General features: G+C 40.7%; 1 protein-coding gene across 6 annotated transcripts in view; it reads right to left on the bottom strand.

Moving 5' to 3' along the window:
* mgat5 (alpha-1,6-mannosylglycoprotein 6-beta-N-acetylglucosaminyltransferase) overlaps positions 1-13,813 on the bottom strand; it is a 123,543-nt gene that overhangs the window by 65,409 nt on the left and 44,321 nt on the right. For all 6 annotated transcript variants that reach the window (XM_033024647.1, XM_033024650.1, XM_033024648.1 and 3 more), the window contains 5 exons: positions 9,929-10,018; positions 9,607-9,678; positions 7,202-7,360; positions 6,024-6,193; positions 2,326-2,460 (listed from right to left, as the gene is read on the bottom strand). In XM_033024647.1, coding sequence (XP_032880538.1) covers positions 2,326-2,460; positions 6,024-6,193; positions 7,202-7,360; positions 9,607-9,678; positions 9,929-10,018 — 626 coding nt within the window. The remainder of the gene's footprint in view (positions 1-2,325; positions 2,461-6,023; positions 6,194-7,201; positions 7,361-9,606; positions 9,679-9,928; positions 10,019-13,813) is intronic.

Genomic DNA, 13,813 nt, shown 5'->3' with positions numbered 1-13,813 from the left:
AAAATAAATAAGCAACAGCTTTTTTAAAATAATCTGCTCTAAGTTGACATGAGTCAGCACCTCCACTCACTAATAGCCATCTATGTAGTCAATTCTAGGCAGACACTATTCTTCCTACCAAAATGAATAATACTACATTTTCAACACCAAACTCCCTCCTCTCTTATACCCTCACCAAATCTGCTTTATCTTTCTGATCACAGCGCATACAGCTCACAATTGACTTTTCCATCAAACCTAGTTTCAAAATACTTAATCTTTATTGATAATTCATTAAAAAGGATGTAGACAATCATCCCATTGTCAGTTGAGAACACCATTTCATGAGGTAGTTCATACACATATCTGGAAGGACAACATTTTAAAGTGGTAAATGGCCACTTACATATGCACCACACAAGGCAAATGATAACATGTCCAACACCCAATGGCTTTATATCACCACTCCTTTACCAACACCATTCTGGAGTTCACAAATAACCAGAAACCAACCTAGTCTTGAAGTTAATTACAAGATCAATTAAAGTATTATGAAAAAAAGGATACAACGCCCATAGATTCTTTTGCTTTCTGCAAGGGACATTTACTTTGAAATATGTTCTGCATTTGCTCAAATAAGTCTTGCTTCAACCACAGAAATAAATTTTCTCTGCTTAAATGAACATAATGCTAAACACAGAGAAAAATCCTGACAAAGGACAAAGCAGACCACATGTTTGCTACCCCCAAGAATCACTCTGCCATAACTATGGTGTATCCTCTTGCCGTATCTGATCATGTCGACTTGCTCAAGGATTCTTCAACACCATCTAGAATGCAGCAGCAATCTTATGGATGCATACCCATTCAGACTTTCAAATGTACCGAGTGTCTCCTCTGTTCACGAGGCTGCAATTCTGAACAGCCTACCCAGCAGCCAAATGTAATATGTCTCCTCATACCAGAGAGACAATTAGAGATGTTCCAAATGTTGAGCTGCTGGTGATGCCCTTGTCCTATGAGAAGGACAATGACAAACTAAAATTCCCACAAAATTCCCATTGTTACCTTCGCTCTCTTGCTTATCTAATCTAACATTCAATAAAACCATGAAAATTAAAAAGAACCATTACAAAATGACAAATATTTGTAAATCTGTTTAGGAACATGATCGAGCGATCACCCTCATTCAAAGTCAGTACTTATTTTCAACATAACCCTCCCACTTTTTCTCCTTAATTGCAATTCCAGAGATGCAGCCAAGGTGGTGAAATGATGACCTACCCACAGTGAAAGTGCCTTTCGATATCAGAAAGATAATATCAAGCAATTATGAGTTACAATTGCTTGGCTCCTAGCAGCCACAAAAATAACAGTTTTATCTTAAGTAAACTGAAGGACGTTCCAATGATTGATTTGCAGCGAAGAGATTACCAGTGGCAATATCCTGGAATAGAAAAGATTTATAAATGCTCCAAGGGATCATATTTTTCTTTAGATAATCATTCCCTCCACCATGGCTGAAATGCAAACGGACCACAAAATGTAATTATCGACATAACTAAACTCACCTTCTAAATTCACAGCCCTGAACATTGAGGACATGCAGCAGGTGCATGGGAGTATCATCACCTAAAAAATCCCCCTTCATGCCACATTCCACCACGATTTGGAAAAATATTGTTCTTTCACGTTTGATGAATCCAAGTACCAGAACACCTGACCCAAAATCACAGTGAAGTTCCCTTAATCAGAAGTTCAAAAACAAAGCTGCTTGTTGTTTATCTCAAGTATTTATGGATGGGTCTTGCCAATAAAATCCATATTTCATAAATAAAATACAAACAGCTTTGCTTGTTTGGGAGTCGATAAGAAGAAAGGCAGAGAATAAAAAACAGAATCATTTCTATTGTTAAGTTTGGATCCTTTCCTACAATAATGGGTGGTCATACAGCTGCAATTAATGCAAGGTCAACTGTTGATTTAAAATCAGAGATTGATATACTTTGTTAACCAAACATATCAGGGGTCACAAGGCAAACTTTGGGTACAAGAGTTAAAGTACAGATCAGCCAATGTGGTCTTTTGTTATTGTAATGTTTTGTCGAATGTGGGTATTTTGGGATCCTGTCTTGATATCTTGATGCGTGCCCTTTTTTCACCCCTCGTCTTTTTTTTGTGATGCTGTAAATGGAGCTTCTGTGGTGCAAAACAAATTTCAGACTCGCTCTGACAATAAAGTATTATCGTATCGTAAATCACAAAGTAGACAATTGAGTTTACTAGCCTACTTTACTCCTTTTCTAATCCAACATCCCAAATCAAAAAATAAAGAGCAACACTTACTGATAATGAACCCAAGATGGACCAAGTGTTTTTTTAAATTGTGTTAAGCCAACAATGTCGATATAGATTAGTTCTACTATCTTATCACCACGGGTTGGACAACCCGATCTGTTACCCATCACCTTCTTCATTATCCTGCAAGTAGAAAACACACATTAAATAGTTGAAAACACAAAATTTAAAATCCTGAAAATTCAAAAATCATTAACGTCAATCCAAGACTGATGTGGTTTTAGATTTAGGTAATGATGTTCTGTTTGGTGTAGTAACACCTCCAGAAAATAACAAATATACCAAGGGCACTATCACGCACAACTCTCAATTATTTACAAATTGTTTGGCAATGTTCTTAATTTTATATTCTCCGTTTTTATTTATTTTAAGGAATTTAAGCACTTTTTAAATTCCATTATTTTGCTGATTTACTCCCATTTCAGTTAAGAACATATAACAGGCTCTTTAGCCCATTGTCTGTGCCAAACTGAACTAATCTTATCTGCCTGCACAATTCATATCGCTCTATTCCCTGCATATCCACATGCTTATCTGAAAGCCTTTTATACACCACTAGAGTTTCTACCTTTACTACTAGCCCAGGCAGCTTGTTACAGGCACCCAACACCTTCTATATTAAAAAGATGCTTCCTGCGCATCTCCGTAGGACTAGCTGCGATTATTTAATTTAGTTTAGAGATATGACGTGGAAACAGGCCCTTCGGCCCACAATGACCAGTGATAACCGTGTACACTAACACTATCCTACACACTAGGGATAATTTACAATTTTACCAAAGCCAATTAACCTACAAACCTGGACGTCTTTGAAGTGTGTGAAAAAACTGGAGCACCTGAAGAGAATCCACACGGTCACAGGAAGAATGTACAAACTCTATGAAAACAGCACCCGTAGTGAGAATTAAACCCGGGTCTCTCGCGCTGTTAGACAACAACTTTAGTGTTGCGCCACTGAGCCGCTTCCTTATCTACTTCTATCAGGTCCCCCTCAACCTCCAGCATTCCAGAGAAAATAATCCAAATTTGTCTAATTTATCCTTGTAGCTAACACCTCCCAATGCAGGCAGCTCTCTGGCAAACTTCTCCAAAGCCTTCATATCCTTCCTGTAATCAGGCGACCAGTATTGCGTGCAATACTCCAAAGGCAACCTATCAAAGTCTTGTAAAGCTCCGAACTCATACTCGATGTCCCGAACAATGAAAGCAATTCATGCACCTTCTTTAGCATTCTATCTACCTGTGTTTCTACTGTCAAGGAGTTGTCAACTTGGACCCCATGATTAATCTATACATAAAACAATAGAGGCCCATAAATTTTATGCTAAACATGTCAAGTTAATCCCTCCATTCCCTGCTCATTCTTGAGCCTATCTAAAAGCATCTTAAATGCCCTTCACTATAATTTCTGCCCGTTCAAGCTCGTTCCAGGCACCTACCACTTTAAAAAAAAATTGCTCCACTCAGCTACTTTAAATTTTCCCCCTCTGACCTTGAATTTGTTTCCCTAAGCTTTGACATTTATTCCCGTGGAAAAAATGTTCTGAGGATGTACCCCAGCTGTGCATACCAAAGCCCTATAAAGCTACCACACTGCTTTCTTGTAACATCATTATTTTTCATACAATAACTCTACTTCAGAGTCAGAGAGTGATACAATGTGGAAACAGGCCCTGCGGCCCAACTTGCCCACACCAGCCAACATGTCCCAGCTGCACTAGTCCCACCTGCCCACACTTGGTCTGTATCCCTCCAAACATGCCCTATCCATGTGCCTGTCTAACTGCTTCTTAAATTTTGGGATAGCCCCTGCCTCAACTACCTCCTCTGGCAGCTTGTTCCATATATCCACCACCCTTTGTGTAAAAAAGTTACTCCTCTGATACCTATATGGAACAAGCTGCCCTTTTCCCCTTCTCCTTGAACCTATGTCCTCTGGTCCTTGATTCACCAACTCTGTGCTATGAACTACTTTTCCCCTTCTCCTTGAACCAATGTTCAAGAAGGAACTGCAGATGCTGGAGAATCGAGGGTAGACATAATTGCTGGAGAAACTCAGCGGGTGCGGCAGCATCTATGTACAAAGGAAATAGGCAACGTTTCGGGCCGAACCCTTTCTTCAGAAGGGTCTGAAGAAGGGTTTCGGCCCGAAACGTTGCCTATTTCCTTCGCTCCATAGATGCTGCCGCACCCGCTGAGTTTCTCCAGCAATTTTGTCTACCTCCTTGAACCTATGTCCTCTGGTCCTTGATTCACCAACTCTGGGCAAGAGACTCTATGCATCTACCCTATTTATACTTCTCATGATCTTATACATCGCAAATTCAATCAACCATCCTCAGCCCATTTGGCCAATTGATCAAGATCCTGCTGCAATTTTTCACACCCATCTTCACTATCTGACAATCTAAAATGTAACAAACCTGAATACTTTACATACATGAGTAAAAATCTATGTAAATCTAGGTTACATTACATACTTTTGTTTATAAAAAGGGCTTCAAGAAATCAATAACAGCAACAACAACAAAAAAAATTTACTTGACAACTGCATGGTGATATGAGGCAGTTGTCTAGGGCTTGACGATGGAACAATACCCAGTGGTGGATAGTGATGTCCAACAAAGAGATCAAGGAAGAGCATAGACTCTACATCTGACCTGTCTGTCTGAAAATGTTATATTTCCTACAAGGAAGAGTAGGCAAAGAAGGAACCTACCCAAGTACTTTCTACTTAAACACAGCATTGTTTCCAATAAACATTGTGTGGACTTTTGGCTAAAGAGAGCAGATAATCTGAAGGAAACTCAAAAGGGGAGTATATAAATTTCAATTAAGTTTCATTAAAAAAAATGTTTTCCTTTGCTTAAGGCATAGTTTTAAGACTTGAAAATGTGCTGATTGTTTTTGGAAAATATAAATTAAAATGAGGACAAACAAGTACTAGGTAAGCATAAAGCATAGAAGTTTTGTCTAACTAACACTGGTTCTGTAATATTTATTTGGCATGATTTGAGTATAGTAAATAAGCCTTTGACAAGTTACACAAAATCAAATGTTTTAAATTCTTTGTTCAGACTATTTACAGGACTGTAGTCATTGTAACAACTGAAAGGTTGCATAACATCAATTCATGCAACATTTTTAAGATTACTGTAGCTAATAAGGAAATTTACAATATAATTCTCACACCCACAATATGAAAAATGCAGAATAATAACATTTTTGAAAACTAAAGCGCAACAAAAAGCAAATATTGAAGTTGAAAAATCGACACATTGTCCCAGAAATCCATTGTATCAGAGTAAGAACAAGTTGTATATACTCAGCAAGTGCCGAGTACTCAGCAAATGCTGTATATAGAGAAAAAAAGTGTTAATATTTGAGGACAATGATCAGAAAACCTCGGAAGGTCTTCAAACAGAAATGTTAACCCTCTCTCAACATGTGCAGCCTGGCCTATTGATTATACCTTGCATTTTCTGCCTCAATTTCAGATTTCCAGCATCTGCAATTTAATTTTATATTGGAACATATCCTACATAGGCAACTCTATGATGTAACTTGGAACTAGTACCAAAAAGAGAAAAAATATTTAAACTTATAATTAAACAATATCATTCTTCAATATAAACAGTTTTTCATTTTTGGTTTATACAACAGTAATGAAATTCAAATCTCCTTACTCTTTTAATTCAGCCAAAGAAGCAGAAATCCTAATGTCATGGCCCAACAGGTAAAGAGTTGTAATCAGATCACTCCACTGCACTAATTCGCCAAGAGGGCCACCGCTGAAAGCATTCTCTGCTATCTTAAATCCAGATTCCTTGGTTAAAAGCCCAAGATGAATAAGAATCTAAATTAAAAAAAGAACACATTATTGTAGAATATAGACACTTGTGCTTCAGCAGCCTTGGCTTGCTGGATCTCCCAGTTGCTAAACATTTAAACTCCCTTTCCCATACCGACCTATCTGTTCTGGCCTCCTCCGTTGACAGAGTGAGGCCACATGCAAACCTGAGCACCTCATAACAACTGGACAACTTACAATCTAACAGTGGCGCAGCGGTAGAGTTGCTGCCTTACAGCGCTGGAGACTTGGGCTTGATCCCGATTACGGGTGCTGTCTGTACGGAGTTTGTACGTTCTCCCCGTGAACGCGTGGGTTTTCTCCGAGATCTTCGATTTCCCCCCACACTCCAAAGACGTACAGGTATGTAGGTTAATTGGCCTGGTGTATGTCCCTTGTGTGTAGGATAGTGTTAATGTGTATGGTATGTGTCCCTTGTGTGTAGGATAGTGTTAATGTGCGGGGATTGCTGGTCAGTGCGGACTGGGTGGGTCGTAGGGCCTGTTTCCGTGATATATCTCTAAACTAAACAAGAATATAAAATTTTCCCTCCTACTGGCTTTATAATTCACTCCTCTTGTAAAACTCTTCTCTCCTTATCAATGGCCTTTGTCTTGTCCTTTTTGTCACCCTTTTATCCCTTTTTCACCTCTAGCCTTTATCCACCCATTTTCCAATATTAAAAAACTCTACCTGTATTCAACTATCACTTGCTAGGTTTTGTCCTGCCCCCACCAATTTTCCAGCATTCCCCTCCCACTGCAACCTGTGTGAAGAAAGGTCTCGATCCGAAATATCACCTATGAACGTTCTCCAGATATGCTGCCTGACCCACCAAGTTACTCCAGCACTTCAAGTTTTTACTCATTATCGTTTAAGCGTACAATCTAGAGCTGTCTAGACAGAAAGAGCTTTTCTGCTCTTTAGAAATTATTTTATATTTCACTGCTATGCAAGTTGAGAACAATTCAGTATTACAACATACAATACTTCAGGGGATATTGGGGACCTTACCTTTTTACGTTTGTTTTCTAGATTTTGTTTCTCGGCAAGTGATTTTATAGCCTCAATCCAAGCGCTTGCCATTCGATTTATTCTCAGTCGCATCCATCGAAACTCGTCGTGTGCCGACATAATTTTAAAGAGGTAATTAAAATCTGTGCGTATTTCAGCCTGGAATAAACATAATATTTTAATTGTTCCCTTCATTCTGAATAGTGGTACCTTTATCTCTTTCAGAACAGCTTTTCTAACTCCACATGCTCTCAATTTTTCAAAGATAATTTGCATTAAATGATCAGACGCAAATTTGGGTCTACTAAATACAATAGTTCGTTCTTTGCAAATAATTTCAGAAATGGATCCATTTAATACGAGCCATTCCTATTTAAAAATATGGAATGGTAATTATCTGACCTCAAAATTTGCATATCAAATATATAGCTATATATGACAGGTACCAAAGCTAGCAAATTCATTGAGAATTAATGTCTTTCCTCCAGAGTGTTAGAATGTCTGTGCAGTGTCTGAAACTTATGCTTCAAATTATTGGCGACAATGATCTCGCTATTCAATACCAATAATTATTTTTTATTTGTCTACGCGTTAGTGTTCACACTGTGTTTATGATTTTCTGTTTTTGGATTGAATTCTGTTTTTAATTTGTGTCTCTGTGATGTCTTTTTTACCTGTTCTATTCCGATTATATGTTTTTATTCCGATTACTATGTAAGGTGTCCTTGAGATGTCTGAAAGGCGCCCATTAAATAAAATTTATTATTATTATTATTACACAAAATGAGTGTGCTCACAATGTGCAACAGAGATACTCCAAAGAGAAGGCTTTTGTATGGAGGTTTAATGTGGCTTTAATCTTTACAGCTAACAATTTCCTTGTTGGGATAGACAACACATAATCCTGCAAAAATTCACAATTCTACTTTGATGCCCTTCAGGCTTCTTCGATTTGTGTACGCAATTTTCTTATTCAAGACCATGAATGCCATTGCATTCAGAAATGACAATGCAAAGTGTTAAAGGTGTCTGATTCACATTTCCCATCTTTCTATAAATGCTGAAAAATGATTGTTAGTAAGGACATTCATAGCTGCAAATGAGAAAGAGACAGGTTTAGTTTTACAAACATGTAAATGTGTCTCCAAGATGCAATATTGTCTTTCTCACATACTAAAACAGAAGTATATAGAAGTTGCAACAGTTTTAATATGCACTTTTAAAACTGTGCTAAAATACAAAGAACCCAAAGGAAACAGAGCTCTTTAGTACCATTTTATGGATGTAATTAGATTAATGAGTGCAGCAAGTTATGAGGAATTATGAAACTGTTTTAATTACATTAAAATTTTTAATCAAAAAGTAAATTAACTTCTATTTATAAGACCTTTCATATCCCTCTCAGAATGAAATCTAACCCCTCTACATTAACTCAAGGATAAACGGTGCCCAGGGATCTAGGGAAAAAACCTCATTTGAAATAGTGCCACAAGACCTTTTGCATTCACCTGAAAGAGCAGCTATTTCTTCTGTTTTCTTAATCTAAAATATGGTACTTGTTATCAAGCAGCACTACTCAAATATGCACGAGTTTCAATTAGATTATTTGTACTCAAGTCTACAGAGGACTTGAGTGAAGGTTAGAATGCGATACCCAAGCTGAAAATACTAAAGAAATTCAGCTTTGGTCATTGGTTCGGTACTTAGAAATTTGGGAACTGCTGAATTATACTTCTTTCAAAGCTGTTCTCGGGCTTAATTAGGAAAGAGACCAGCTCTTTAGGGATAGTAACAATCAGGGAAAGATCATTAACTTAGGAGGCGTTTTGAGGAGGATTAAAAAAATTCAATCGGCTCAGCTCTTTTTCAAGGGTGGGATGACATGGGTTCAGTGAAAGCAAGCAATACATTTATTCACAGCAGGAGTGTGGGTGTGCATGCATGAGCATTTTGTCTCAGGAATGCCCAACCGCATGGTCAAATTTTCTCATAATACTCAGGAGTTTCATGCAGAAAATGTTATAATTTCCTGTAACACGACATGGAAATCACATCAAAATTATATGGGTGACTGACCAGGAAGTGTCCAGTAAAACTTTTTGATTAAAAAATAAATTTAAACTTCCATAATACTGGAAAAGAAACAAGCAGATAAAACGCCCTTAGTGTTTAGGTAAATGGTGGCATTGGAGGGGAATTGTTGGGTGTGGAGAGAATATAAAAGGGCAGAGAAAATTGACACAATGCAAGTCACTGGTGTCCATTACTATGCTCTGTGACCCTGCTTTCTCTGAAACTGAAACTGTAAGTAACACGAAGCATTATAATAAAGCAGCACATTATACACCAATAACATGTAGCGCTGTTAACAGATTAGGTCCCATGTCCATTTAATCAACACCAACCAAAGTCTGTACATCAGTCTCTTCCCGAGGACTCATTGCTCTCCACGGCAGAGGAGGACACCAATTTTCAACCTATGCCATGAAGAAATAATAAAATTAGCATATATGGAACTGACATGTTTAAAATCTCGAAAATTAATAGGGACAGGTGCTAAGAGAGATGGGGTAGGGAGAGAGAATGGAAAAGGGAGAAGTGTATTGTGATAGGGAATATGGTGATTCTGTGCCATGTTTCTGCATTGAAATTGGGCAGATAAATGCAGATTTACGAGTTCAAAAAACAAAATACATTCCACTTAAAGTAGGTCATACTGTCACTGACCTCACTGAGGTAAATAAAAAATGAGCATATGGACCCATCCACACCATAGCTGATATAACAGGGATCTGACTGCCACATCGTTTTCATCCACTGAAAAACAAAAGCCACAATTAAGCTTAGTTGCTTCCTCCAACCTCAGCCAAATAGAAAATATAACCCAGCTTCACTTTTGTTCAGTGATGTATTTCACCTAATTATGTAAAACATTAATTGTATTGTATTGTATTGTATTCAAATTTATTGTCATTGTCTCAATTAGAGACAACTAAATGAATTTTCCTTACAGGCAGTATCATAAAAATAAATAAATAATAAATAATAAAACATATTAAAAATAAAATTGAATTAAAAAATGAAAAGCACAAACACAGAAAGTCCACGACACAACATAACACAGTGGCACCAAGGTGAGGAAGGCACCATAGTCCAGCCAGCCTCCCCTCCGATCTTCCCAGATGTTCATCCGTGGTCTGGGCCTTCCGAGCACACGCAGTCGCCGCACCGGGCGGCCCGATGTTCAGGCCCTCACGCCGGGCTAGTGGAACGCCGACGCCGATCCCCGACGGTGAACATCCTCCTCCTCAGCGGCCCGGACCTCCTGATCAGCCGCCTCCCGCAGCTCCCGAGTCCGCAGCTCCCGAGCCGGGCGGAGTCGCAGGACCCCGCGTTGTTGATCAGCGCCGCCCGCATTGGGAGCTCCGCAAACCGCAGCTCCATGATGTCGGTGCAGCAGGTCCAGCACTCCGGGCTCCAGACGGCGACCCCCGGTAAGGCATCGCCAGCCCCGCGATGTTACAGCGCTGTCCCGCCGCTGCTGGAGCTCTGGTCGATCCCGGCAGGAAAGGCCGCGTCAATCCAGTAGGTAGGCCGCTGGGGGGGGGTGAGGACGCGACTCGAATAATAGTCGCGTCCTCTCCAGGAAGCGACCGAAGGACGGTATCCCCCGCACCATGCCCTCTTCCCCCACATAAAGACATTTTAAAAAACATAAAAAACACACTTTAACATAACTAAAAAAACAAAAAGATACCGGGCTGAAGGTGGAGGCTGCTGGCACCAGCGCCACTGGAAGTACAACAAATTAAACATACTTGCCAAATTAAACATACTTGCCAAATTAAACATACTTGCCAATGAAAAGGTATGGACAAGTCAACCTTTAGCTTCATATTTACATAACAGGGGTACCCAAGACTGCTCAAAATTTACTTTTTCGATCCAAGGTGATTTAGGTATTTGTACTTCCACTTTGTTATTGGAAGTCTATCATGAATATTGTAGAATCACTGAATTCCTATATGATTACTGAATGCACTAATCTACAAACTTTTCTGAAGTGAATTTGGACGTTGCAATATTCGCAGAATTTATTTTGGATCGAATTCCTGGGATAATTTTCTTTTACACACATAAATTCTTAAAGAGTTAAACTGAACAAAAGTCCACTACATCATTTCAAGTGATGCACCAGTGCAGCACTGCTGATGCACTGCATTGCCAAGCACCAACTTTTTTATTATATATATATATATATATATAAAATCTTGTGTATGTGTGGGCCAGGGTTGTGTCAGGTTTCTGTCAATCTCCCTAATTCCTATCTTCTTCCAGTCACTAGGCCACAGCCTTCCCATTTTCACACATGCTACTGACATTTCCCCCTGGACGCGATAAATATCATCCTGTCGCATTTCAACCTATATTTCCCAAGTTACTCATCTTTTAAAAACAGTTATAAAAAAGTAAAGTTCTTCAAGCTCACCCATTTTGTAGAAGAAAAAAATCGAACTGGCGTCAGAATCCATTCGCACGCGCCGGGCGCGTGGGGCACTCCAACCCGCTTGGCCCCGCTAGGATCTCTCGCCCAATCCATCTATACCCTCCCTCCCCCGACTCTACCTCCCTTCTCTCTAACCCCCTCCCTCTCTGTCCCTCTCCCTCTCTTACCCCCTACGAGGGGTACTCCAGCACTCCAACCCACTCGGCCCCGCTGGGACCCATTCGGCCCCGCACTCTCGGCTCCGCTTGGACCCGTTAAGCCCAGCTCCATCAGCTCCGCTTGAAGAGGTGAGGGAGGGATTGGGCGGGTGGAGAGGAAAAAAATCCTGGGGAGTTGAGGAGGGAGAGTGGGGGGGATTGAGGGAGAGGAGGGGGTAGGGAGAGTTGTACAAACGTCTACACTCCCTCTCATGCCCCCTCCCTTCCCCCCCACTCCAACTCTACCTCCCTCCCTCTTTGCCTCTCCCTCTCTATCCCCGTCTCCTACCTCTACTCTCCCTCCCTACCCCCATCACCTCCCTCACCCTCTCTACCCCCTCCCTCTATGCCCCTCTCCCTCTCTATCTTCCCTCTCCACCCCTCCCCCTCACTCTCTACCCCTTCGCTTCTCTACCCCCCTCCCCCTCTCTCCCCCCCCCTCCCTCTCTACTCCCCTCCCTCTTCCGCCGTGCCTGTGCAGTTGGGGGCTATGCATGAGTGGATAGGGCAGGGGATGGGGGAAAAGGAGTGAATGAAAGCGTTACTTGAAATGAAAGAAATCAACGTTCAAATCCTGGGTTGCAAGCTGCCCAAGAGAAATAAAAGGAGCTGTTCCTTCAATATGCGATTGGCCTCGCACTGACAGTGGAGCAGGCCCGGGCCAAAAAGGTCAGTTTTGGAATGGGAAGTGGAGTTAATTAATTGACCTGCTCCATTATAATACATTTGATATCAACACTACATTTGTAAAGGTCCCAGAACCTGACTGCTGTTAGACAAAGCTCCAGGTTTAATATATTTAGATGAACAGTCTGCCAACTACAATTGGTGTCATGATTCGTGTCATGATTATAAAACAAACAATGGAAAATCAGTTTGAAGAGAACCGTAGACCAGGTTCAGAATCAGAATAGTACTTTATTTGCCAAATATGTTTTGCAACGTACGAGGAATTTCATTTGCCAAGACAGTCATACAAATAAAAAGTAACAGATCACCCAAAACACATTTTAACATGAACATCCACCACTGTGAATCCTACACATTCCTCACTGTGATGGAAGGGGAAATAAAGTTCAAGTCCCTTCCCTTTATTCTTCCGCAGTCGGGGGCCTCAAGCCCTCTGTTGATGGGACGACCTTGACTCCTGTAGCCGGCGGCGTTCAGGCCCTCTGCGTCGAGGTGATCAGCTCCCGCATCGGAGGGATGTCAGTTCCCCCGCGCCGGGCGATCTGACCTCGCGTTGGGGCTGGTCGAACCGTCTGCGTCATTGGAGCTTCCTGACTAGCCTCTCTTTAGACTGCGAGCTCTTGATGGTAAGTCCGCAGGCTGCAGTTGGAGCTATCCCAGGCAAGGGATCGGCTCCGATGTTAAGTCCATGCCCCGCGGTGGGGCTCACGACAGTCCGAGGAGGCCTCCAGCTCCATTCTCCAAAAGTTAATCACATCTCCGGCAAGGTAAAAACCTAAAAAAGTTTCCCCTGATCCCATCCCCCTTCCCCCACATAAAACAAACCAAAGAACATTAAAACAAACTTTTAACAAACACTAAAAATTAAAAAAAGATGAAAAACGAACAGGCTGCCGGCAGAGCAGCCATCGTACGGCGCCCCTGGTGGTATTCCAGAATGTGAATGGAAGCATGCAGATGGGGAACTGATCACTTATACTACAAACCTTGCAGCACCATCCACCTTTGACGCTGAGGATTCCAAGTGCACCATGGTCACTTTGTGCCAAAGCCACTAATTTTCTACAACATTTCAATATTGGATATTTTCCAAATTGGAATTTTCAGATTTACACCACAGGTCAATGTTCTTGATCAGTAAACTATGTGCTTGATAGTGCAAGGAACCAGAGAGGTGTTCAAATCCTTCTAAGGCATCTTTAGGATTTAAATCTAACT

This window comes from Amblyraja radiata, chromosome 7 (assembly GCF_010909765.2).
Source record: "Amblyraja radiata isolate CabotCenter1 chromosome 7, sAmbRad1.1.pri, whole genome shotgun sequence".
In the NCBI taxonomy this organism is placed as follows: Eukaryota; Metazoa; Chordata; class Chondrichthyes; order Rajiformes; family Rajidae; genus Amblyraja; species Amblyraja radiata.
This window is presented reverse-complemented; position numbering and strand designations above follow the sequence as displayed.